Genomic DNA, 25,209 nt, shown 5'->3' on the forward strand with positions numbered 1-25,209 from the left:
AAACCGTTGCATGCTACGATAATGGGATTGAGCGAATGGGATCGACGGAATCGCCCAAGTGAAATTCCCAAGAATTGACGCCACCTTTCTGAGGGAAATGCTGTTGTCTGACAAGGCTCCACTGCACATCGTCCTCACTGACGCGACTTTGTCGGCCGGTAGTGCAAAGAACATTCGTTTGGAGTTAATCATCAACCACAAGTACTCCAAAATCTGACTGGGCTTGAGCACCGATTTCGTCCAGTTCACTAAAAAACCTAAGCTCTGAACTAAAACAACAAGCTTTTTGATGTAAGTACCGAGGTTTTTTCTGGACGCGTTCATGACGAGAATATCGTCCAGATAAACTACCAATCTAATGCCCGCCTTTCGCAGTACCGCCATGACTACTTTCAGCAACTTGGTAAAAACCCTGGGAGCTGGTGCCAGCCCAAACGCAAGACACGAAAACTCGAAAATGCGATCCCTCCATAAGAAACGCAAGTACTTCCGGAAAGCCGGATGTATGGGCACCGTCAGGTATGCGTCTTCCAAATCAAACTTAACCATTCAGTCAACATGACGAAGGAGAAAACGTACCGTTTCCAAATTCTCCATTTGAAACTGTTCGTACTGGATGTGCTTGTTCAAGGGCTTTAAATTTATTATGGGTCTGAATTTACCTTTGGATTCCTTTGGCATCGCAAAAAAGAAATGAACCCAGCCCTCTGAACCATCTATAATTTCTACTATCGCCCGCTTGCTGATCAAACTAGCTACTTCGTCGTCGCAAACCTGACTCATTTTCTTTGACATAGCCACGGGTAAGGGGAGACTACGTCGAGTATGATTCGAGATAAAATCTATTTTAAGCCCCTCGGAAACCGTTCCAAAACCCAAGGATCATCCGTAACCCGTTTGCAATTCTGCGCGAAGAATTGCAAACGGCTACCTACCCCATAATGTTGGAGTCTAACCAAAGGGAAAGTTAAATACCTTTGTCCTTGTGTAAACGTGTTTCGCGCTCTGCCGCGACCACGTCCACCTTGGGCTAAGCGCCCACGTCCCCTGCCCCGTGCCGCTCCGAGTGCCGGCCGATGCGTTCTGGACGGAACCAAAATTAGGCCGCCACTTGTCTAGTGTGCTGCCTAGGACGCTGGATCGAGGTCTGTTTAGCCGTGGTCACTTAACCATCGCATTGAGCCAAGGTAGCGTCCTGCTTCGCTTCCTTCAGCATCGCCGAAAGGAAACTGTCCGTAAAAAGGAGCTCTCGAGCCTCCTTTCTTGGCGCAAAAACTTCCGGGTCCGATAAAATTAACTCAGACTTGGTTTCGACTGTGCTGATAACAGCCTGTCTCCTCAACATATTTCAGTGCAGGAAAGCTCGTCCCCACTGCCGTAAAGCCGCTTCCAAAGAGACTTGACTTGCATAAGTTCCTCAGTTTCTCCCCCGCCAGGAGCGGACAAACGAGCGTACAGGTCTACTAACGGGGGAGCAACGTCCATGATCTTCAACTGAGCCATGATCAGGACATCCTCCGTAGTGTTGACCGCTTTTAGCACTCCCATATCTTTGTCTCGCCGTTGCATATAGCCGTCGAGCTTTGGTGGTTTAAGACCGAAATCCGGGTCCTCAAAGACCATAGAAAAGCGTTTAGAGATCGCTTTCGACTCTTCCCCCGACAAGGGCTTCAACAAAAAGGTCGTCAGCTCGTCACTGATGGTATCATGATGGGGGATTGAGCGTCCTCGCTAGCCGTCACAAACTCCACTTCTCCCGACGACTCAGTAGAGCGAGAGCCCGTCGAACCCGGTAACCAAGGACGGTTCCGTTCTTGATTAATAGGGTCGTTGTCGCCCAGCATATCCTCGTCCGTACGCGCTTGTTCGCTCCGTGCTCGGCTCATAGTAAGGGATACACCTGATTCGCCCTGACGTTCCCAATGCAAACTGTCTGATATGTGTTGATCACTGACATCCCGGCGCTCACTTTTACGACGAACACTCACGTTTTGTCGTTGCCGCTGCTGCCAATCGAGCTTGTGTTGTGACCCACGTCGACTTTCATTCTGCCGTTGCAGCCTCTCACGCCGCCAATGAAGCTAACGTTGCCTCTCACGTTCACGCTCAAAGTCGCGTTGAATCCAAGCCGTACTGCTGACCCCACGTTCCTTCACTACGATGATATTCAAGACCGTAACTGGGCCGTTCACGATCACAGGGCCCGTATTCACGTTGCTCGTAGGGCCGATGGTAAAAGTTGTCACGTGGTGGAGAGTAACACATGAAATGTTCCCTATCCTCTTCTTTTGCCGTGCGCCGCAACGCGCATCGATCCCTAATTAACTGAGGCTGATTGACACCCGAAAGTCTATCATGATATTCTCGGTCACGACCACGCGCACTAGGATCTCTTCCCAAAATTTCGTCTCTTGCAAAAAAACTTCGTGCTCTGGAATCCCAAGAGCGGCTACGAGGCCCGCGATTGCGAAATTCTGAGCCGACATCCTAACTGCGAGAAAGCTAAATTATGTCTGAGTGGTGTAAGCGGCCCAGGCCTACAGGAGAACGAGTGAGAAAGGAGAAGAAAGAGGGAGAGAGAGAAAAACAGGAAGAAAAATCTACACTCTTTTGTTTGTTTTTTCGTTCCCTTGCCTTTAAACATTAGCTAATAAATCGTGTCTACACGCCCTTATGGTCTAGCGAAATGGCTTTCGCTATACAAGTGTTCTCCCTCGGAACCTCTAGAAATTTCCTTCCACAGATCGTCTTGGCAATTATAATATTATAAAATACTGCTAGAATATTACCCGAGTGAAAGAATAACAGCGACGAGAACACAAATCTTATGCAAAAACTTCCTCTTTATTTTGAAGAGCTGAATCATCAATCTCACTGCCCGGCGCTCAGAACAGCCAAAAAAAAAGAAAACGTCTGCCGAAAAAACGCCCCCTAAAAACCGGCGTTGCCAACTCATTCTTGCGGTTCCTTGAGCCGCAACATAGTCCACGTTTCCTTCTGGAAAACTTCATCATTTCTTCCTTGTTTCTTCTTGGTCATCAGCCTTTTCTTCCTCTACGGTTTGAGAAGACACAGTTTTACCACCGGCCGCCGATATTCTCCATCCTCCGTCTCTACTATTACGGTTTGGTTTCCGTCCATTTCAGCTTTGTAAGGTAGTACCTCAGTTACTCGGCCAGTTGGCCACTTATCACGAGGGTTCTTGTCGTCAACTATCAGGACTATGTCTCCAACTGCTATGTTGCGCTCCTTCTTTGTCCACTTCGTACGCTGAAACAAGGATGGCACATATTCTCGTAACCAACTCTTCCAGAATTGTTGAGCCAGTTCTTGGGCTCGTAGCCATCTGCGACGTGACAACCCTCGGGTATCGTCGAAGAGTCCGGGCGGAGAGTGCGGATGCGGCTGGCCGAGGAGGAAGTGATTTAGGGTTAAAGGTCCTCTGTTCTCTGGATGCCATCTCAGATGCGTGAGTGGTCTGGCGTTCAACATGGAGTCCACCTCCCTCAATGTAGTACTGAAAACTTCTTCTTGAACGGATTGCATGCCAGGAACTGCTTTAAGGGCGTTCTTAGCTGAATGGACGAGGCGTTCCCATACTCCTCCGAAATGTGGTGCAGATGGCGGTGAAAAGTGCCACTGGATCTTCATTTCTGCTGCTTTGCTGAAAATCTTGTCTTCCTTCTCCATAGCGCGCAATCCTTCTCGTAGCTTACGTTCACCTGCCACCAAATTAGTACCGTTGTTGCTGAAAACTTCTTTTGGTTGTCCCCGGATGCTCACAAACCGTCGTAAGGCCATCAGGAATGAATCCGTGTCGAACTGGACAGGCATTTCGGTGTGGACGGCGCGTGTTACGAGGCACGTAAAAATACCGTTTCTCCGTCCGCCGTCCTATCGCTATGTGAAGCGGCCCGAAATTGTCAACTCCAACGTGTGTAAACGTCGGGAGATCCGGGGTTACCCGAGCCGCGGGAGTGGGGCCATGAATGGTTGCACTGGTTTGGAAAATCTTCGTCTGCAGCCCATGCATTTTCTCACTTCGTCGTGCACCGCTCTGCCTCCTCGTATAATCTCTCAAAATCTTGATTGTACCTCTTACAGGGTTCGGTCGATTTGAGAATGAAAACACCTCTCGTGTGCGTCCTTGATCACGAGATTCGTAAGTGGGTGACGATGTGGTAACAGCATCGGGTGAATTGCATCTTGATCAATCGGCGTCCTTTCTATCCGCCCACCAACGCGGAGCACTCCAAACTGGTCCAAAAACGGGGAAAGCTTGAGAACGTTCGATGTTCTGGGAATACATCGACCGTTATGAATGGCGTCAATTTCGGCTTGGAAATGTCCCTCCTGCACGCGCCGAACGCACTTCTCTAACGCCCTTCACAATCGGGCTACGGTTGGTTTCTCTGAAAATCCGTCCATCTCTGCTACGCTCCTTTCCAGTGCTGTAAGGCTTGTTGAGGTCTCAATTAGCCGGTCAATTCTGCTCTCGGCGGCGGTTACTGCTCTTATGTGGACGGGGTGCATTTCCTCCAAATCCGGGCCCTCCGGTAGCTGGCCATTGTTGATTGGCCACTTTGATGGATGCTCTCGTAAAAAACTGGAGCCCTGGAACCAGCGTTGATCTGCGTTTAACTCTGTAGCGTAGATTCCACGGCTTCCGTCGTCGGCAGGATTTTGCGCTCCCGGCAAGTGGCGCCTCTCCGATGAGTTTGACCCTTCACGAATTTCTTCCTTGCCGTTTGCAACGAATGCACTATACAGTGTGGCCTCGGTACGCAGCCAATGAAGCACTGTGCTCGAGTCTGTCCACCAAGTTACAGAGTCAATATTCACTTTTAAGGTTCGCTTAGTTCGTATTCCCAGTCGGTATCCAAGAATCGCACCCATTAGCTCCAGGCGCGGAATTGTTTGCTGCCGAACTGGAGCCACCTTTGCACGGGCGGTAACTAGACTCACTGCTGTAGACGACCTACATTGTGCTCTCAGGTAGACGACTGCTCCGTAGCCGCGCGTTGAGGCGTCACAAAATGTGTGTAGTTGGTATGTAGTCAGAGCTGGGTCAAAGTCGAGCGGGCGTAGGCTCCTCACTACTCGCAGAGCTTGTAAGGCGTTTAGTTCTCCAGCGAAGGTGTACCATCGTTTCAACAGGCTCTCGGGTAGGCGGTCGTCCCATCCGATCTTCAACTTGTCCGCTTCGCCGTCGTATCGTCCATACCGCAAAATATCTTGTAGTAGTATTTTGGAGATCAGAGTGACACAAGCTAGAAACCCCATCGGGTCGAAAACACTCGATACTGCGGCCAGTATCGACCTCTTGGTCTCCGTGCCGTCCGTCTTGTTGAATGAAAACGTAAAAGTGTCAGTTTCTCCGTGCCATAGGAGCCCTAGCGTTCGTTCGATAGGGAGGTTGTCCAAATCCACGTTCAGCTCCGGTTGAGCCCGCTTCTCAGCAGGAAAGGCTTGCCACACCTCTCGCGAAGACGTCATCAGGTGAGTCAGTTCAAAACCACCCTTTTTCAACAATTCTCCCATCCGTCGGCAACAGTCGATGGCAGAGGCAGCGTCGTCGAAGGAGTCTAAATAGTTGTCGACGTAGAAATTTTCAGTCACCTTGTGCGCTATATCGCTGTACCCAGGGTTATCCTCTGCTGTCCGACGCAGTACGAAAGTGCAAGAAGTGGGAGAGGAAGCAGCTCCGAAATTTTCTACCATCATCTGGTATGCTACGGTTTGGCCTTCATCTCCTGGCCGTCTCCACGGGAAACGAAAAGCCGGCTGGTCCTCTTCTCTCACTTGAACTTGAAGGAACATCTTTGCGATGTCCTTCGAAACGGCATACGGTCGCTCCCTAAATTGAAGAAATAGGTCGTGTAGGTTGGTAAGGAGCAGCGAGCCTCTTAACAGTGCGTCATTTAGGCACACCAAGCCGTGTTTTCTCGCGGCATCGAAGACCAGTCTTTGTTTTTCGGGCTTATTCGGATTCGTCACTAGGAAGTGGGGATTACCAAGTTCTTCCGTTTGGCCTCTAAGCTCAATCGCCTGGCGAATCCAGCCTCGATCACACTTGTGTAGCGTCGAGCGAACTCCATGTCACTGCGGAAACGACACTCCGTTGCGAAAAGTCGACGCAGAGCACTTGCGCGATTGTTTGGCAACTGCACCATTTCGGACCGCCACGGTAGACCGATCTCGTATCTGTCACCAACGTTCCGGATTGTTCGATTAAGTGTTGACAGTGCCAGTCCTTCCCGCTCCGCCAAATACTCCTTCTGCTCTAGTCTTGATCCAAACGATTCGAAACGCCAGAACTGTTCAATAACGTCTGATCCTCCATCTCCATCAATTTCGATTTGGCGACATTGGGGGGAGTCCATCTCGCTCGATCTGGCAGGAATTTCTCCCAAGACGGTCCATCCGAAAGGCGTTAGCACTCCGTACGGTCCTCGTTCCTTCGGTTCTCGAATATCCAGCTGTCTCAGGGCTCCTACCACGTTTGCTCCAATAAATACTCCAACTAGTCTGGAGTCGAAAACACCAAGGTCCAAGTCTGCCAAGTGTGTCAATCGGGTTCTTTCCTTTGTCCAGTCTACATACTGCTCCACCAGCTGAAGCTTCGGGACGATCATCACACGCGCCACTTCAAATGAGACTGCTGAAAAACGCGAAGCGATCTGGCAGTTTGAGAGCCGTATCTGTCGTAGGGGCCCTTTTAATTTCAACTCCTTGGCTAATTCTTGTGTAATGAGTGACGTCTCACATCCAGTGTCTAACAGGGCTAGGGTCTCTATTGCGAAGTTTCTATTCTTAACTGTAACTCGAACAAATGGGGAGATCGTTATCCATTCTTCGCATGAGGCTCTGATCCAAGCCACGAGCGAATTCGTTGATAGTCACGACCTGTCGTTTGTCTTCCCGGAAAATTTGTTGCTGGCGACCTTGTTCGCTCCATGTCGATGTGTATGGTGCTTTCCCATGCAGAATCCTATTCCACATTTCTGGTCTACCTTCTTACAATCGTTGCTGTTGTGATTTAGCCCCAGGCAACGGAAGCAATTTCGGATGTCGTAGATGTATTGGGACGTCTGAGCAGGTGACAAACTGATGAACTTTGGGCATAAGGCCAGGCGATGCCAAGGTTCAGCATTACAAAGGTCACACGCAGCATGCCAAGGTTGGACACGCTCGCCTCCTCGATAGCGTTGATGGTCGGAAAGGGGTTCGATAAACCTTGTATTCACACTGAATACAAGTATATTTGGTCCTGTTTACATGTAGAAGTATAAACTCATAATAAAACAGTGTATTCACATTGAATAAAAGTATATTTGATCCTGTTTAAATATAGAAGTAAAAACTCGTGGTATCACAGTGTATTCACATTGAATACAAGAATATTTGATTCTGTTTACATGTAGAAGTACAAACTCATAATATAACAGTGTATTCACATTGAATACAAGTATATTTGATCATGTTTAAATATAGAAGTAAAAACTCATAATATAACAGTGTATTCACATTGAATACAAGTATATTTGATTCTGTTTACATGTAGAAGTAAAAACTCATAATATCACAGTGTATTCACATTGAATAAAACTATATTTGATCCTGTTTACATATAGAAGTAAAAACTCGTGGAATCACAGTGTATTCTCAATGAAATACAAGTATATTTGATCCTGTTTACATATAGAAGTAAAAACTCATAATATAACAGTGTATTCACATTGAATACAAGTATATCTGGTTCTGTTTACATCTAGAAAAAAAAACTCGTGGTATCACAGTGTATTCACATTGAATACAAGTATATTTTATTCTGTTTACATGTAGAAGTATAAGCTTATAATATCGAAGTGTATTCACATTGAATAAAAGTAAATTTGATCCTGTTTAAATATAGAAGTAAAAACTTGTGGTATCACAGTGTATTCACATTGAATACAAGTATATTTGATTCTGTTTACATGTAGAAGTGTAAACTCATAATATAACAGTGTATTCGCATTGAATACAAGTATATTTGATTCTGTTTACATGTAGAAGTATAAACTCATAATATAACAGTGTATTCACATTGAATACAAGTATATTTGATTCTGTTTACATGTAGAAGTATAAACTCATAATATAATAGTGTGTTCACATTGAATACAAGTATATTTGATCCTGTTTACATGTAGAAGTATAAAATTATAATATAATAGTGTATTCACATTGAATACAAGTATATTTGATCCTGTTTACATGTAAAAGTATAAACTCATAATATAAAAGTGTATTCACATTGAATACAAGTATTGTTGATTCTGTTTAAATGTAGAAGTATAATATCATAATATAACAGTGTATTCATATTGAATACAAGTATATTTGATTCTGTTAACATATAGAAGAATAAACTCATAATATAATAGTGTATTCACATTGAATACAAGCATATTTGATCCTGTTTACATATAGAAGTAAAAACTCATGGTATCATAGTGTATTTACATTGAATACAAGTATATTTGGTCCTGTTTACATATAAAAGTAAAAACTCGTGGTATCACAGTGTATTCACATGGAATACAAGTATATTTGATTCTGTTTACATGTAGAAGTAAAAACTCATAATATCACAGTGTTTTCACATTGAATAAAACTATATTTGATCCTGTTTACATATAGAAGTAAAAACTCGTGGAATCACAGTGTATTCTCATTGAATACAAGTATATTTGATCCTGTTTACATATAGAAGTAAAAACTCATAATATAACAGTGTATTCACATTGAATACAAGTATATTTGGTTCTGTTTACATATAGAAGTAAAAACTCGTGGTATCACAGTGTATTCACATTAAATACAAGTATATTTTATTCTGTTTACATGTAGAAGTATAAACTTATAATATCGAAGTGTATTCACATTGAATAAAAGTAAATTTGATCCTGTTTACATATAGAAGTAAAAACTTGTGGTATCACAGTGTATTCACATTGAATACAAGTATATTTGATTCTGTTTACATGTAGAAGTGTAAACTCATAATATAACAGTGTATTCGCATTGAATACAAGTATATTTGATTCTGTTTACATGAAGAAGTATAAACTCATAATATAACAGTGTATTCACATTGAATACAAGTTTATTTGATTCTGTTTACATGTAGAAGTATAAACTCATAATATAATAGTGTGTTCACATTGAATACAAGTATATTTGATCCTGTTTACATGTAGAAGTATAAAATTATAATATAATAGTGTATTCACATTGACTACAAGTATATTTGATCCTGTTTACATGTAAAAGAATAAACTCATAATATAAAAGTGTATTCACATTGAATACAAGTATTGTTGATTCTGTTTAAATGTAGAAGTATAATCTCATAATATAACAGTGTATTCACATTGAATACAAGTATATTTGATTCTGTTCACATATAGAAGAATAAACTCATAATATAACAGTGTATTCACATTGAGTATAAGTATATTTGGTCCTGTTTACATATAGAAGTAAAAACTCGTGGTATCACAGTGTATTCACATTAAATACAAGTATATTTGATTCTCTTTACATTTAGAAGTACAGTAGGTGCCAAAAGTATCCGAACACTTCGAGTATTCGGACCATTTTAGCATGGCTTCAAATGACGGAGGGCGCTTAGCGCGATTGCGAAAAAAAGGGATAAAAAACCCGTCTAAGTGCATGAAAATAATTTTGTGACCTAATAATAAACTAAGGTATCTAAAGAATTTTTTTTTTTATTTTTTTTACTTGTAGCCGCTAGCAGGCATATAAGTGCACAATTATCCGAACGCGGTGTTTTCCGCCGTGCTTCCTTATGGCACTACGTGTCTTCTTCATTATTTTTTTAATATACCAAATATAAGACTATCAAAGACTAACTAGGCTAATTAAAAGAGTTAGAAGTATAATCTCATAATATTACAGTGTATTCACATTGAGTACAATTATATTTGGTCCTGTTTACATATAGAAGTAAAAACTCGTGGTATGACATTGTATTCATATTGAATACAAGTATATTTGATTCTGTTTACAAGTAGAAGTATAAACTCATAATAAAACAGTGTATTCACATTGAATAAAAGTATATTTGATCCTGTTTACATATAGAAGTAAAAACTCGTGGTATCACAGTGTATTCACATTGAATACAAGTATATTTGATTCTGTTTACATGTAGAAGTATAAACTTATAATATAACAGTGTACTCACATTGAATACAAGTATATTTGATTCAGTTTACATGTAGAAGTATAAACTCATAATATTACAGTGTATTCACATTGAATGCAAGTATATTTGATGCTGTTTACATAAAGAAGTAAAAACTCGTGGTATCACAGTGTATTCACATTGAATACAAGTATATTTGATCCTGTTTACCTATAGAAGTAAAAACTCATAATATCACAGTGTATTCACAATGAATACAAGTATATTTGATTCTTTTCACATATAGAAGTATAAATTCATAATATAACAGTGTATTCACATTGAATACAAGTATATTTGATTCTGCTTACATGTAGAAGTATAAACTCATAATATAACAGTGTATTCACATTGAATACAAGTATATTTGGTCCTGTTTACATATAGAAGTAAAAATTCGTGGTATCACAGTGTATTCACATTGAATACAAGTATATTTGAGTCTGTTTACATGTGGAAGTATAAATTCATTATATAACAGTGTATTCACATTGAATACAAGTATATTTGATCCTGTTTTCATATGGAAGTAAAAACTCATGGTATCACAGTCTATTCACATTGAATACAAGTATATTTGATCCTTTTTACATATAGAAGTAAAAACTCATAATATCACAGTGTATTCACATTAAATACAAGTATTTTTTATTCTGTTTAAATGAAGAAGTATAAACTCATAATATACAGTGTATTCACATTGAGTACAATTATTTTTGGTCCTATTTACATATAGAAGTAAAAACTCGTGGTATGACAGTGTATTCATATTGAATACAAGTATATTTGATCCTCTTTACATATAGAAGTAAAAACTCGTGGTATCACAGTGTATTCACATTGAATACAAGTATATTGGATCCTTTTTACATATAGATGTAAAAACTCATAATATCACAGTGTATTCACAATGAATACAAGTATATTTGATTCTGTTTACATATAGAAGTATAAACTCATAATATAACAGTGTATTCACATTGAATACAAGTATATTTGATCCTGTTTACATATAGAAGTAAAAACTCATACTATCACAGTGTATTCACAATGAATACAAGTATATTTGATTCTGTTCACATATAGAAATATAAACTCATAATATAACAGTGTATTCACATTGGATACAAGTATAATTGATTCTGTTTAAATGTAGAAGTGTAAACTCATAATATAACAGTGTATTCTCATTGAATACAAGTATATTTGATCCTGTTTCCATATGGAAGTAAAAACTCATGGTATCACAGTCTATTCACATTGAATACAAGTATATTTGGTCCTCTTTACATATAGAAGTAAAAACTCATAATATCACAGTGTATTCACATTGAATACAAGTATTTTTGATTCTGTTAAATGTAGAAGTATAAACTCATAATATAACAGTGTATTCACATTGAGTACAATTATATTTGGTCCTGTTTACATATAGAAGTAAAAACTCGTGGTATGACAGTGTATTCGTATTGAATACAAGGATATTTGATATTGTTTACAAGTAGAAGTATAAACTCATAATAAAACAGTGTATTCACATTGAATAAAAGTATATTTGATCCTGTTTACATATTTTAACGCGGGGAGTTACTTGAAGACCCGGGTAGTGACTAAGACACGTTTATTCACCGTAAACGTACATAACACTACACCAGATATAAGTAGACTGGGGGCACAGCAAGGGAAACGTACGAGTATTTATGCACTTATGTGAACAGCAGCTACCGGGGAAAATATCCGCTGACAAGACTGCCGGACATCTCGGGTAGAGTTGCAGTCAATAACTGATACAGGAGCGCCGGACGTGACAACTAGTCCATGGGGCCTCAATAACCGTGACAATATAGAAGTAAAAACTCGTGGTATCACTGTGTATTCACATTGAATACAAGTATATTTGAGTCTATTTACATGTAGAAGTATAAACTTATAATACAACAGTGTACTCACATTGAATACAAGTATATTTGATTCAGTTTACATGTGGAAGTATAAACTTATAATATAACAGTGTATTCACATTGAATACAAGTATATTTGATCCTGTTTACATAAAGAAGTAAAAACTCGTGGTATCACAGTGTATTCACATTAAATACAAGTATATTTGATCCTGTTTACATATAGAAGTAAAAAATCATGGCATCACATTGTATTCACATTGAATACAAGTATATTTGATTCTGTTTACATGTAGAAGTATAAACTCATAATATAATAGTGTATTCCCATTGAATACAACTATTTTTGATCCTGTTTACATATAGAAGTAAAAACTCATGGTATCACAGTGTAATCACATTGAATACAAGTATATTTGATTTTGTTTAAATCTAGAAGAATAAACTCATAATATAACAGTGTATTCACATTGAATACAAATACAGTCATGCTTGCGAGTTTCTTTAGCAGGCAAATGGGTCTATATCCTTTCATTTTGTTTTGATGGAAGGGATACTATGGTGCCTACCATACTCTCGTTTTCTTTCCATTCTTCTCTTCCTCTACGTTTCGGTTAATTTTCCTACATTTAATGTTGCACCTTTTTCGCGGGTTGCAAAGAAAGAGTTTACATGTAGAAGTATAAACTCATAATATAACAGTGTATTCACATTGAATACAAGTATATTTGATTCTGTTTACATGTAGAAGTATAAACTCATAATATAACAGTGTATTCACATTGAAAACAAGTACATTTGATCCTGTTTATATATAGAAGTAAAAACTCATGGTATCACAGTGTATTCACATTGAATACAATAATATTTGATCATGTTTACATATAGAAGTAAAAACTCATAATATCACAGTGTATTCAAATTGAATACAAGTATATTTGATTTTGTTCACATATAGAAGTATAAACTCATAATATAACAGTGTATTCACATTAAATACAAGTTTTTTTTATCTGTTTTAATGTTGAAGTATAAACTCATAATATAACAGTGTATTCACATTGAGTACAAGTATATTTGGTTCTGTTTACATATAGAAGTAAAAACTCGTGGTATCACAGTGTATTCATATTGAATAAAAGTATATTTGAATCTGTTTACATGTAGAAGTATAAACTCATAATAAAACAGTGTATTCAGATTGAATAAAAGTATATTTGATTCTGTTTACATATAGAAGTAAAAACTCATGGTATCACAGTGTATTCACATTGAATACAAGTATATTTGATTCTGTTTACACGTAGAAGTATAAATTCATAATATAACAGTGTATTCACATTGAATACAAGTAAATTTGATCCTTTTACATATAGAAGTAAAAACTCGTGGTATTACAGTGTAGTCACATTAAATACAAGTATATTTGATTCTGTTTACATGTAGAAGTATAAATTCATAATATAACAGTGTATTCAAATTGAATACAAGTATATTTGATTTTGTTCACATATAGAAGTATAAACTCATAATATAACAGTGTATTCAAATTGAATACAAGTTTGTTTGATCCTGTTTACATATAGAAGTAAAAACTCATGGTATCACAGTGTATTCACATTGAATACAAGTATATTTGATTCTGTTCACATATAGATATATAAACTCATAATATAACAGTGTATTCACATTGAATACAAGTTTTTTTATTCTGTTTCAATGTAGAAGTATTAACTCATAATATAACAGTGTATTCACATTGAGTACAAGTATATTTGGTCCTGTTTACATATAGAAGTAAAAACTCGTGGTATCACAGTTTATTCATATTGAATACAAGTATATTTGATTCTGTTTATATGTAGAAGTATAAATTCATAATAAAACCAGGGTTGTTACGGTTGCTCAACGCCATAAGAGCTCTTTACATTGGAAGACGTCCTAGTTTTTCAAAGGGGAGGAGCCTTTCTTCATGTGACGTCAATTGCCAGCAGCCAATGGGAATAGAACTTAAACTCGTTCTTTTCGCCATCTAGGTAACGAAAATAAAACAAAGTTTAGCTCAGTGACGGTTAGTGTCAATCTACCTAAGGAAACATGGCGGCGTCGGTAAAGCTTGTTGGATTTTGTTTTATTTGTAAAGTTATTTACGACAAGGAAAACCAGAAAGTTTCCACATTTGGTGTAAACAAAACTAATTTGGAATCTTGGCAGCAAAAAGTAGGCGGAATTACTGTTGGGGACAGATTGTGTGAAAAACATTTTGCTCCACATGATGTTATTAAAGGATCTTTTGTGCTGGACTATTTTTGTCCTTACAAAAGGTGGAGGCTTGCTGAAAATGCAATCCCACAATACTTCCTCAGTAAGTTTACAGCGTGTTTTTCATTTTAATTACAATGTATTAATGATCTAATTTGTTTTCAGCATCACAGAAACCAAAGAAGCGTAAAGCACTAGTCGACAAAATTGAAAATTTGTCTGGATTTAAAACAAAGCACAGTAAGTAACAACTATTCCTAAAAAACCTATTCAACTGTTATATATAATGTGTTTTTCTACAGGAGATGCAAAGGTTATTCCAAATCAGTCTCCCAGACTAACAACCAGACCAAAGCAGAAAACAACCAAGAAACCCGCAGAAGAAACAATAATTATCAATCAAGATACGGCAAGTGCTGCATCACCTCATTGTATTGGTAGTTCCCCTACATTTGGTAAAGTAAATATTCATTTAATTTAAATATAATTAATAGACATTGTTGCTTACGGGCTAATGGAAATTGATGCTGTTGGTGGAGATCTTAGAATGGAGACTACGATAAATATGGATTCCATTATATCATCATCAGTCCAACTAGACACTGATGATGTCGTATTTGATCCGTCTCTTTCATTGTTTTGTTCCTCTCTGTCAACGTCAGGTAGTATCATCATTAGGAATTAAAATTTTTGTAATTTTTTTAAAATATTGTTCTCATATTCTTAGCAGGTGTGACTGTGTATTAACCTAGTTCATCAACGACCAACAACCAATCTTTTGAAGATGTCTCTGCCCTCGGTATACAGCACACAACCCTAGCAAATATCTTGCGGGGCAAAACCAGTTTTTCCCGGGTATTTTTCACCAGTTTTAAGATGAAACCCCGTGGTTTACCCCTGGTGAATAACCGCTTGTTTGCGTGCGGAAAACGGTTTAAAACTAGTATTTATAACCGTTTTAGAACCCACCTTCCATATAATACTGAGAGGTAGTACAGTGAGCAAAAAGGTGAAGAAAATCGGTATTTTACTGGTGGTAACTACGATTTATAAACCAACCTTCCGTAAGAAAAAAAGAGGTAACACAGCGAGCAATAAGGTGAGAAAAACCGGTAATTTTCTGGTAGTAACTACGACTTATGAACTAGAATTTAAAAATGGTTCCAGGTACCCTACTTTTTAAAACTACTGAGCTTCCCCTTCTTTTTCAGATAGTTTACTATTAAGTTAAAAAGACGAAAATGGAATTGAGAAACCATCAGCGTTTATTGCGTTTTGTCTTTGTATATGAAACAACCTTAAATAAAACCAAAGTACGAGTAACTGCGAAAGGCAATAAATTATAAAATGACAATTTTCTGACTTTAGAACGACATTGGCAAAGAATAAACGTCAATTCAATAGGTTTGAAACGGTGTTGAATCTTCAATTACAAAGATCTGGTGCTCGAGCAAAAGCAGGCGGAGGTCTAAAATTAACAACTTCTTTTTCTAGAATAGTCATGTAGTTGTAGAGAATAACCGCGTCACTGTCATCATTTGCATTTGGAAGCTGAGGAGCATCTGCTGACGCATCCGTCTCCAAGGCACCTGGCACATTATTCTTCTTCCTGTAGTTTTTGGCATTGTATTTCCGGCAGTTTTTAATCATTTCAATTAGCCTCCGATGATCAACATTTGCAGTGTTCCGCGAAAGATTAAAAATGTCGAGAGCAACTAAAATAGAAAAAAATAGAAGGAAATAAGGGCTGTATGTAAGCGCAAACAAAAGATGCTTACCTCCTATAACTGAAAGCATATTCATCAGACCAGAGAGTCCGGGCCTTAAGTCATTGACCCGACCAACACTACGCCACTGCATTTTCTGACTAGTTCCGTCACATAAAAACAAACGATATGCCTGGTTTACAAAAGCGCCTATTGATTTGGACGCCTTATATCGCTCAGATATGAAGAAAACCTGTGGAGAACATAAGATAAAAAATTAATTTTGAAATTTAAAAGAAAATGAACAGCTTCTAACCATGCTTATTGCAATTGTTTTGTCCGAGAGAGCTGTGTTGGTAGCAATGAGTTTTTCTACTGTATCGCAAGAAACAATTCCGAAGTTGGACTCCACGATCCATCTATGGTAGTTGGCGTGCTTGGTAGCTTTTAAGGGCAAATCATTTTTGAAAGACTCCTCCATTCTTTTAGAAACGGAATCTAACTTTTCGATTACTGTACTTCCAAGCCCATCGAGCTTCTTTTCTACTTGCTCAATGGCTCTCATCAATGTCTGAACGTCGAATGATGAAAATGCCTGAGATGACTGATAGCCATTCAATTGCAGGAGATCGCCACCTGTGCGAAAAGGTTTCAATAATATAAAAACACTTGAGAGAAGCACGAAAATGAGGTTCAATTACCGTTTGCCCATGACAATGGAGTGTCATTATTTCTGTTCAAGCTACGTGTGTAAACAGCATCCAACCTCGTGAACTCATCACAAGTAGGAAAAGATGGAGGACTTTCCAACTCTTTGTCATGATGGCCAACACCTAGCAACAACAAAATAGTCAATGGAATACGAAGTAGTAAAGTGACGAAAATAAAATTTACCAATATTCGTTGAACGTGTTATAACGTCGTTGTTTTGAGTGCCATTCAAATATGCCCCATGTCCACGAGTTTGTGTTTGTGAAATGGACGGCAAAGCGTTGGAACCCTGAATATCAATATTATTCCGATTCTGCTCTTCTTCATCTTGTACGTGGCCTGTTTGCAAATTGAGACGACATATAAACATCATATATACATTCATATATACATTCAATTAAATGAAAAAAAAATAATCACTTGTAGACGGTAAAGGTGCTCCATTGTTGACCATTCCACTTGCTTTGTTAATAGCTCCACATAATGCTGCTTCAGTTCTTGTGCCAACATCATGCGGTTGTGGACTAGGAATAACGGACGGACGAAGAATATTGCTGCCGTCACCACTGCTACCATGGGGCGCCGGTACAGCTGCATTCGAAACTGGCATGGATGAGTTGTTCAATGAAACCAACTCAGAGTTGGTGGTGATGTTGCCCACACAAGCTCCAACATTTAAGTTCGTTGGGAAATTTTCGAAATCAAACGGGGTGTTCGACTGACAAGATCTTAAGCTTTGAGTCCTGATGGCAACAGCTGGATTGAGGTTGGAGCTGGACGATGGTGTCTCTATTAGAGAATTATTATTCGTTCTTCTTTCCTTGCCTTTTCCGGAAACCTTCTCTTCCAATGGACGCTTTTGAGCTGCCTTCCTTAATCCTCTGCCCAAAATACGATCACTGTCTGAAATAAAAGCGTCTGACAGTATGGGTTGACCATTAGCTGCAGCTTTGGCGGCCTTTATTGCTTTCGTAAATTTAACTGCATAAATAAACATTACGGTACAAACAGGTGTGTAGAAACAAATACATTAATTAACTTACCAACCTTGGTTTGGTTTAAAATGGCATGAATATCATATTCCATCCACGACTCGAATGGTATTTGGAATCTTCTGAATGTCTTCTCTCCCCAGTCAATCGGACTTTTACCCCCAACTGTGAATCTGGGTTGAGGATAAAGTAGATATTCCATGTTGCTCGAAATCCATCCAGTTGGGATAATACTGTGCACTTGTCGCTGTATGCGGTTTTCTCCACATTCCAGTGTGGTAACAATGAAAAACTTCACTTCACTCGATGAGTTACCTCCAAGTGGATGACTACCAACTTCAGGCAAAATTTCATTGTACGTTCCCTTCCAGAATTGCTGAATTCTTCCAACCTGAGATAGAAATCATTAGTTACAGTAAAGTGAACAAAAGTATTATCTTTCTAAAATTTCAAAGAAAAAGACCTGAAATGTTTCTTCGTCAGATGAAAACGAATCATCTTGGGGTTCATCACTGTCACCAGAGGATGCCATCTTCAATATAAAACGCTATATTATCCTGAAAAAGAACCATTAAGAAGTTAATTAACTGATTAGTTCTGCAATCACGTGTGAAACATGTGATTACCACGTGAGAAATTCACAAAAATCGAATGACGGAAAAAAGTAAAAATCAAACATGAAATATGTCATCTCACAATCAATTTAAATTTTGAAACGTGAAGTTTAAAGCACAAATCACATATTTCGGTGAAATTTTACCTGAAAAATCGTCGAATTAGGTACTTAGAAAAATCACGAAATTTGAAATCGAAAGCAGGCTTAGGAACACACAAGTTTGCCACTACGTCACAAAATGGAGTTTCTGCACGCCACCGTTACTGAGAGATCTGGCATCTTCTTTATTATTTAAATCGGATATGAAATCCATTAAGTCTTGATGAATAAATTTTTAATAAATTACTGCATTTTAGTTCGATATAAGAATAGGAAATATGAATTGAAACAGATAAATCCAATCAGTTGGTCAAACGTAAGTGGCAACAATGATCCCTAGGAATGTAGCAGACGCTTTTCATTTTGTGGAGCGCATGACAGTCACGTTTTTCTTTCTTCCTATTCTGTGCTAAGTTAGGTTTTTTGCAGTTTTGAACTAGAATAGTTGTGTCAAATGTCCGAGTTGTTACCGTTCAGTGATGTTCAAACTAATCAAATACTGTTGATTGCTGGATACTTTAAACGTGAGCCCAAGAAGAAGGCTGGTAACGTAACAGCGGAATATTCAAGAATCTTACAAAGAAAAGCACGAAAGTACATCGACGAGTGGCTTATGAAAGGTGTCCCACCAGTTACGTTTGATAAATTAGCAAGATCAGCACCATGGATTTTTGAAAAGTTTGAGTTGACGAAGTCTGTAGTTCAAGAAAACATATCCACCCAGCCATGTCAATCGACATCAAAGCCAACACCTGTTCCAGGAAACACAACTACACTTAATGGTAACCCAATCTAGTACCGTTTCCTTACATTATTTATTATTAACAACATATACTTCATTAGGCTACCATACATCGCAGGATACTTATGGACAAGAAGGTGGAACGTCACACATTGCTGAACTGTTGTTTAGTGAAGATGATGATGATGATGGAGATGATACGTCACATGAATTTGAAGGAATGCCAGCTAATTTTTTATGTGGTGGAGAGTATTTGGAAAAAACACTGACTCTCAAGAAAATTTTACAGCATTTTGCAGTGTCAACGAATCAAAAGAAAAGTCATATGACATACTTGTTGAAACTGTTGATTGAATATCAGCCTCTTCCAGCCTACGACTCATTGCCAGCTACAGGCCAGCAGTTACTTTATATAGATGGGAGAGATGTAGTGAATCAAAGAAGCGCACAAACCTTGACATCGTCACAAACACCTAGCTCTACTGAACAACCGACGAGAAAAAAAAAGAGAAAACCGATGCCTTTACCCCCTGTTATAAATTTGGACGACGAGGGCAATTGCCTATACGTACACTTTGGGCTAGAAAACGCATTATGTGGTGATTCTGTTGGCATCTATTTTAAACACGCGGATATCCTCCAGTATGCTTGGCATCTATAGGACAAATCCTGAAGCTTTGCCCTTTTGTTTAAGAAACAAGGTAATTTTTGTTTTTATTTGATGAAACAGTTGGCAAAAAGTCGTTTATTTCTGATCTCCTTTATTTCGTTTTCCTAGATTTACAAGATGGATAAGAAAGTTGAAGTGGAGCAGGCCAAAGCATTTCTTCAAGGTCGTCGCTTGGATGACACGGACAACGCAGTTTTGATCTCTCGTCATGTGACACACTTTGAGGTGGATTTAAGTGCGGATGGAGTTCAGTTTTTCGACAATTCAGAACAGTCTGAATGCATCCCTATCTGTATGATAGTCCATTCAGTGAGTGAGTCTACTGATCTATCCAAGTGCAAGCGTATTTTACTTAAAGTGCGAAAACCTGTTATTATTGGCGTTGCTCATTGCAAAACAAAACCAGACGTGAAGAAATTCCTTGCCCCTTTGATTCAAGAATTAGTGCGACTTGATCCGACGAATCTGGATGACCAAGTTACTGCTGGTCGACAATTTACAGTGTCAATTCGGTGCATCATAGCCGATTGGCCTATGCGATCGTATCTTAAACGAATAAAAGGACATTCAGGATATTGGTCCTGCGAACGCTGTATTCAGGAAGGTGTACGATGCATTCATCATCCCACAGTGCCACTGAAATCAGGAGAAGAGCCGAAAACTAGTATTCAATTTTTGGAACTGAACGCCCCCCCAAGAACTGATGAGGATTTTTTGTCATATTGTGAAAGCGATGAAAGTAGAGATAACCACATAACTAATGTTAACGATATAAGTCCATTTGTTGAATTGAATGTTCCAATGGTTACTGCATTCCCCATTGAACCGATGCATACAATGTATGCATGTTGTTTTGGCAGATTACTAAAGGGAATAGTATCAGTTCAAAAGGAGGGTAAAATAAGCAAAAATCTTTTGTCTTTAATAGATTCGAGACTGCGACTTTTCAAAAAGTGCAAGCCATTTGAGTTTGACAGATACCTTCGATCACTTAAAAATTGCGTAAACAAGTATAGGCATCATGAATTAAGAGATTTGTTGATGTACTTTCTTTTTCCAGTATTTAGTGGCATTTTGAGTGAAAAACAATTTAACAACTTAATGTTGCTTCAATATGCGATGCTCTTAATGGGAGGTTTTAGCCCAAACCCGGTACCAAAAGAGGATGCCTTGCGAGCATCGTGTGTTTTGAAATTTTTTGTTCAGCAACTTATCGATTTTGGCTATCCAATCAGGCCGACTACACACGCAGTTATTCATCTTCCGGAAGACGTTATTCATTTTGATTGTGGAATTGAATCTTTGAGTGCTTTCCCTTACGAAAATTTCTACAGATTCTTTAGAAACATTCTTTCTTCGGGAAATAAACCTTTAGAGCAGATAAGAAACAGATTAGTAGAAAGATCGAAGTATCTTTTGCCCACTTCTTCGGATGGGATGATCATTAATTCATCACAACAGCTTTTGTTGGGAAAAGAGCAAGAAATGAATTCTAGTAACAAGGTCGTTTTAAGTTTCAAAAATGGAAAAGGGCCCGATAAGGAGAAAAAAATCACGTTCCGCGATTTCGTTTTATCAAACAAATTCCCTAACAATGTTGCTCTAATGAAAAACGGAAATGTAGTCGTCTGTTCTGATATCATCGAAAATCCCCCGAAAGTAAAGTGTTGCTCATCATTGGTTCCAAATTTTCCTTAAAAGAAGATGCGTTCCATTATCCTTATCCCTCATCTACCTATGGAACTCATATTGTTTCTAAACTTGAAAATAGAATAGGTGAATGGAATTTAAATTGCTTACAGGGGAAAATGTACGCATTGCCGCATAAATTAAGTGATTATAATGATTTGCCAGACATTAGAACAAGCACTTGTAAGTGGTTTGTAACTCCTATTCGTCACACACTGCCTATGTAAATTTTCTCCTGTCAAATAATACATAAGTTCTACTGTTTCTTACAACTCCAGGCGATTTATGTTTACATTCTTTTAAAAATCAAGCAGCATTTTCAAATTTTAAAGCAAGATTCTGATCATATGAATCTGCTGAGCACGTTGAGGAGCATTCTCATGAGTTGTATCTCATTTTTACAGGGATGGGTCTCATAACAAAAAAAGGACGGTGGAAAGAACCAGTTAAAAACTGAGTAAAACACGGTGAATAAAACCCGTTTCTCAAAATGATAGTGAAGGGGAAAAATACCCTTTTTTAACGGAAAAGTGAAGGTTCTTAAACAGTGGAAATCACTGAAACTGAAAATTTACCACGTTTAAGTACTAGGGAAATGATGTTGACTCATCAGTAGATTCCTTTCCTAATACTGATGACAGTGGAGATGTTTTCCCATCTTCTGCATTGGCTAGTGCAAATACGTTAACAACAGGTATCACGAGTTCATTTCCAATATTTAAAAAATTAGTTGTATAGTAATCGTCGTTTACTTTTTGGCAGCCTCTAATGTAGATCACCTCATTACTGATTTGCCAGGCACGCCAATGCTGTCATCTCATCAACAAACTTCTCGTTTCGGAAATGGTAAGTTATATTTCATTCGTGTTATAGAGCACTCATTAGTCATTACTGCTTGTTCCCATTAATTGAATAACACTTTCTTTCGTTTTTAGATGGCGTTACAAAAAAAACCATTCACGATAGACGTAGTTGCTTCGGATCGCAAAATAAAAGCTGCAGCACTTGTAAGAAGTACGTTTCAGCGACCCATCGCAACTTTCGGTCCACACAAAAGTTGTTCTGTGCACGTTGTCTCCCTCGTGTTGCCAGTGTCGTACGTCAACTAGAAAAAAGCAAACGAAAACTAGCAGCAGTGCGGAAACAGCTTAAACGTACACAACAACTTTTGAAAGAGTCACTGGAGAGAGAGAACGTAAGGCAATTTTATGTCATATCCTAATGACGTAATTTTGATCACGTTTTTCTTGTTATAGGAAACGAAGTCAATTATACGTGCACTGAAATCGAACGTTGCAACATTAAAGAAGGATACACTGGAGGCTTCTATTGCCATTCTCCCACGTCAGGTGAATCATTTCATTTCCTTGAGAAAAAAAAAGAATTGATTTTATATTATCAATAGAACCGAATTCGTTTAGATAATGATTTCACACGGTACCTAACGACCAAACGCTGCCTGTGATTTGACCAAAAATTGAACAACGAAAAATATTTACATTACAACATTTAGTTACTTACTTTTTTAATTCCATGTTTTGGAACAATCGTAGATCCTTTTATATTCTAACTTTTTTTACTGTCTGAAACCAATATTTGACATTTTGTATTAATCATTACCAGTTTGAATACATTCATTTCTTAGATTCCCTTAATAATTTTATTTTTTATATAGCAACAAATCGTTGTTAGTGATGGAAATATGCCCACAGACTGGCTTCTATCTTTTGTATTCAACACACAAAAACATGAAACATGATTCACTTACATGAATGGGGCGAATCCAGATTAATGATGAGACACAAAGTGTATAATAGAACTCACTCAGAGTGTAATGCAGTGGAGTCACAGACTCTGCTGTATAGAGTACAAAAATCAAGTAAGTGAGGTGAGAGGGAACGGCGGAGTGATACAGAGAGAGGGAGGTTGCTAAACAGCAACTAGGGTTTGGCAACCCAGTACATTTTGCTATTTTTCAACAGTTAGGACTTTCATCAGAAAACGCCAGCTAGAGCTAAAATCAAAGAGTGGAAGAGCTCACGGAATAAAGTATGAAGCAAACTTTCTGATGCAGGCCCTGATGCTCAGAATGAAGTGCGCAAAGGCTTACCGACACATCCAAGCAGATGGCCTTCTTCCGTTGCCTTGTGCAAACACACTGCGAAGACTTTTAAGTTCGTCCGACTGCAAGTTTGGGTTCAATGAGCTAGCTCTCAAAAATATCATGAAAGCTTTGGACGGGAAGAAATCGTTTGAACGGTGGGGCTGCCTCCTTTTTGATGAAATGTCAATTCTAGCTGACCTGACGTTTGATGCAAAACTCCTCGAATGGCATGGCATCGTCGATTATGGGGAAAACATAAAGGAATCCTTCGAAAAGGGACTCGCTGACCATGCGTTGGTGTTCATGTTTAGACCTTACGAGGGAGACTGGGTCCAGCCATTCGCCTGCTTTGCTACTAAAGGAGCCGCTAAAGATGAAATACTTTACGAGCTCTTGGCTAAAGCAGTATGCCTCCTCCACAATCAACTCGCCATTGTGAAGAATTTCGTTAGCGATGGACATCAAGCTAACAAGAAGGTGGCTACTATCTTCGGCATCCGTACAGTTGAACCATGCAAAACTTATTTCCTTCATCCGATGGATGACTCGATCAAGATTTATTGGTTTGTTGACGTCCCGCATGCATTGAAGTGCGTGAGAAATCATATCTTAACTCATAAACAAGTCCAGGTTTGTGAAATTTAAAAATGTCTTTCTACTTTACTAAGTTTTTGTTACCATTACTGCTAAAAAAATTTTTAATAGTTTGCTGGAGAAATAGCAAACTATGAATTTTACTCTAGGCTTTACAAGCAAGAAAAGTTCAATGGGCTAAGACTAGCCCATCGTTTGACAGAATCGCACATTTATCCAACGAATTTTCAACGAATGAATGTTCGAAAGGCCGCGCAAGTATTATCTCGAACTGTCGCCATGGCCATAAGGCATTACAGAGGGAAAGAAGAAATAAAAAAGGATTTCAAAGGCAAATAAGAAAAATTATTACTGTTAATATAACATTTTATTAATTTTATTTTATCAATGGCAGGGTCAGATAAGACGGAAAGATTTACCAAACTCATGAATGATGTGTTTGATGTGCTCAATGGCAGATGTCCAGCTCAGGGAATAACAAAAGACAACTGGGAAGAGAAGAAGAAAGTTTTGAATGCCATGCTAACCGTATTGAAGCTCATTGAGGATATGAACCTCAGACAAGATCCTGACTTACCTGCCCAAATGTTTTGCTCCGATACTACTCTGAAGGCTTGGAGGACGGACATTTTAAGTACTATGTCATTGGTGAAGGAGATGTTCGATGCCGGATGTGAAACTGTGTTAACTGGTCGTTGGAACCAAGACCCCGTTGAAGTACTGTGAAAATTATAAAATTATTTTTTGTTTTATTATTAACTTTAGTCTTTTTTAGCGATTTTTTGGCATCGTTCGATCCGTCAATGATGCGCCAACGGCACACTCTTGGCTACAAGTGTTCCGAATCCTTTCTCTCTACCAGCCGACT

At 38.6% G+C, this 25,209-nt stretch overlaps 3 protein-coding genes, 2 long non-coding RNA genes and 1 pseudogene across 6 annotated transcripts; 4 read left to right on the forward strand and 2 right to left on the reverse strand.

Annotated features, from left to right (window-relative positions):
• Positions 1–4,386: 4,386 nt before the first annotated feature.
• On the reverse strand, positions 4,387–5,820 carry LOC116917803. The gene has a single exon (XM_032923399.2). It carries the CDS (start codon positions 5,818–5,820, stop codon positions 4,387–4,389), a length of 1,434 nt encoding a protein of 477 aa, XP_032779290.2.
• An 8,435-nt stretch (positions 5,821–14,255) lies between these two features.
• LOC116916437 lies at positions 14,256–15,620 on the forward strand. 2 transcript variants are annotated; one of them, XR_006643152.1, is made up of 4 exons: positions 14,256–14,521; positions 14,584–14,658; positions 14,721–15,080; positions 15,146–15,620. It is a non-coding gene; the product is annotated as an uncharacterized LOC116916437 (long non-coding RNA). The 2 variants fall into 2 exon arrangements; XR_006643151.1 differs by having other exon boundaries at positions 15,149–15,620.
• Positions 15,621–15,709: 89 nt separating this feature from the next.
• LOC123469978 lies at positions 15,710–18,359 on the reverse strand. The gene is made up of 8 exons (XM_045169370.1): positions 18,291–18,359; positions 17,879–18,218; positions 17,256–17,816; positions 17,019–17,174; positions 16,826–16,957; positions 16,441–16,760; positions 16,197–16,377; positions 15,710–16,133 (listed from the first exon to the last, which is right to left on the reverse strand). The coding sequence occupies exons 1-8, from the start codon at positions 18,357–18,359 to the stop codon at positions 15,844–15,846; spliced, it is 2,049 nt and encodes a 682-aa protein (XP_045025305.1). The 3' UTR covers positions 15,710–15,843.
• Positions 18,360–18,894: 535 nt separating this feature from the next.
• On the forward strand, positions 18,895–19,945 carry LOC123469885. Its single transcript, XM_045169232.1, has 2 exons — positions 18,895–19,324; positions 19,386–19,945. Exons 1-2 carry the CDS (start codon positions 18,997–18,999, stop codon positions 19,943–19,945), a joined length of 888 nt encoding a protein of 295 aa, XP_045025167.1. The 5' UTR covers positions 18,895–18,996.
• LOC123469815 lies at positions 19,939–20,856 on the forward strand (annotated as a pseudogene).
• A 1,380-nt stretch (positions 20,857–22,236) lies between these two features.
• Positions 22,237–23,289, forward strand: LOC116916434. The gene is made up of 4 exons (XR_006643181.1): positions 22,237–22,337; positions 22,406–22,838; positions 22,900–22,992; positions 23,049–23,289. It is a non-coding gene; the product is annotated as an uncharacterized LOC116916434 (long non-coding RNA).
• The last annotated feature ends 1,920 nt before the right edge of the window (positions 23,290–25,209 follow it).

This window comes from Daphnia magna, linkage group LG2 (assembly GCF_020631705.1).
Source record: "Daphnia magna isolate NIES linkage group LG2, ASM2063170v1.1, whole genome shotgun sequence".
Lineage (NCBI taxonomy): Eukaryota > Metazoa > Arthropoda > Branchiopoda > Diplostraca > Daphniidae > Daphnia > Daphnia magna.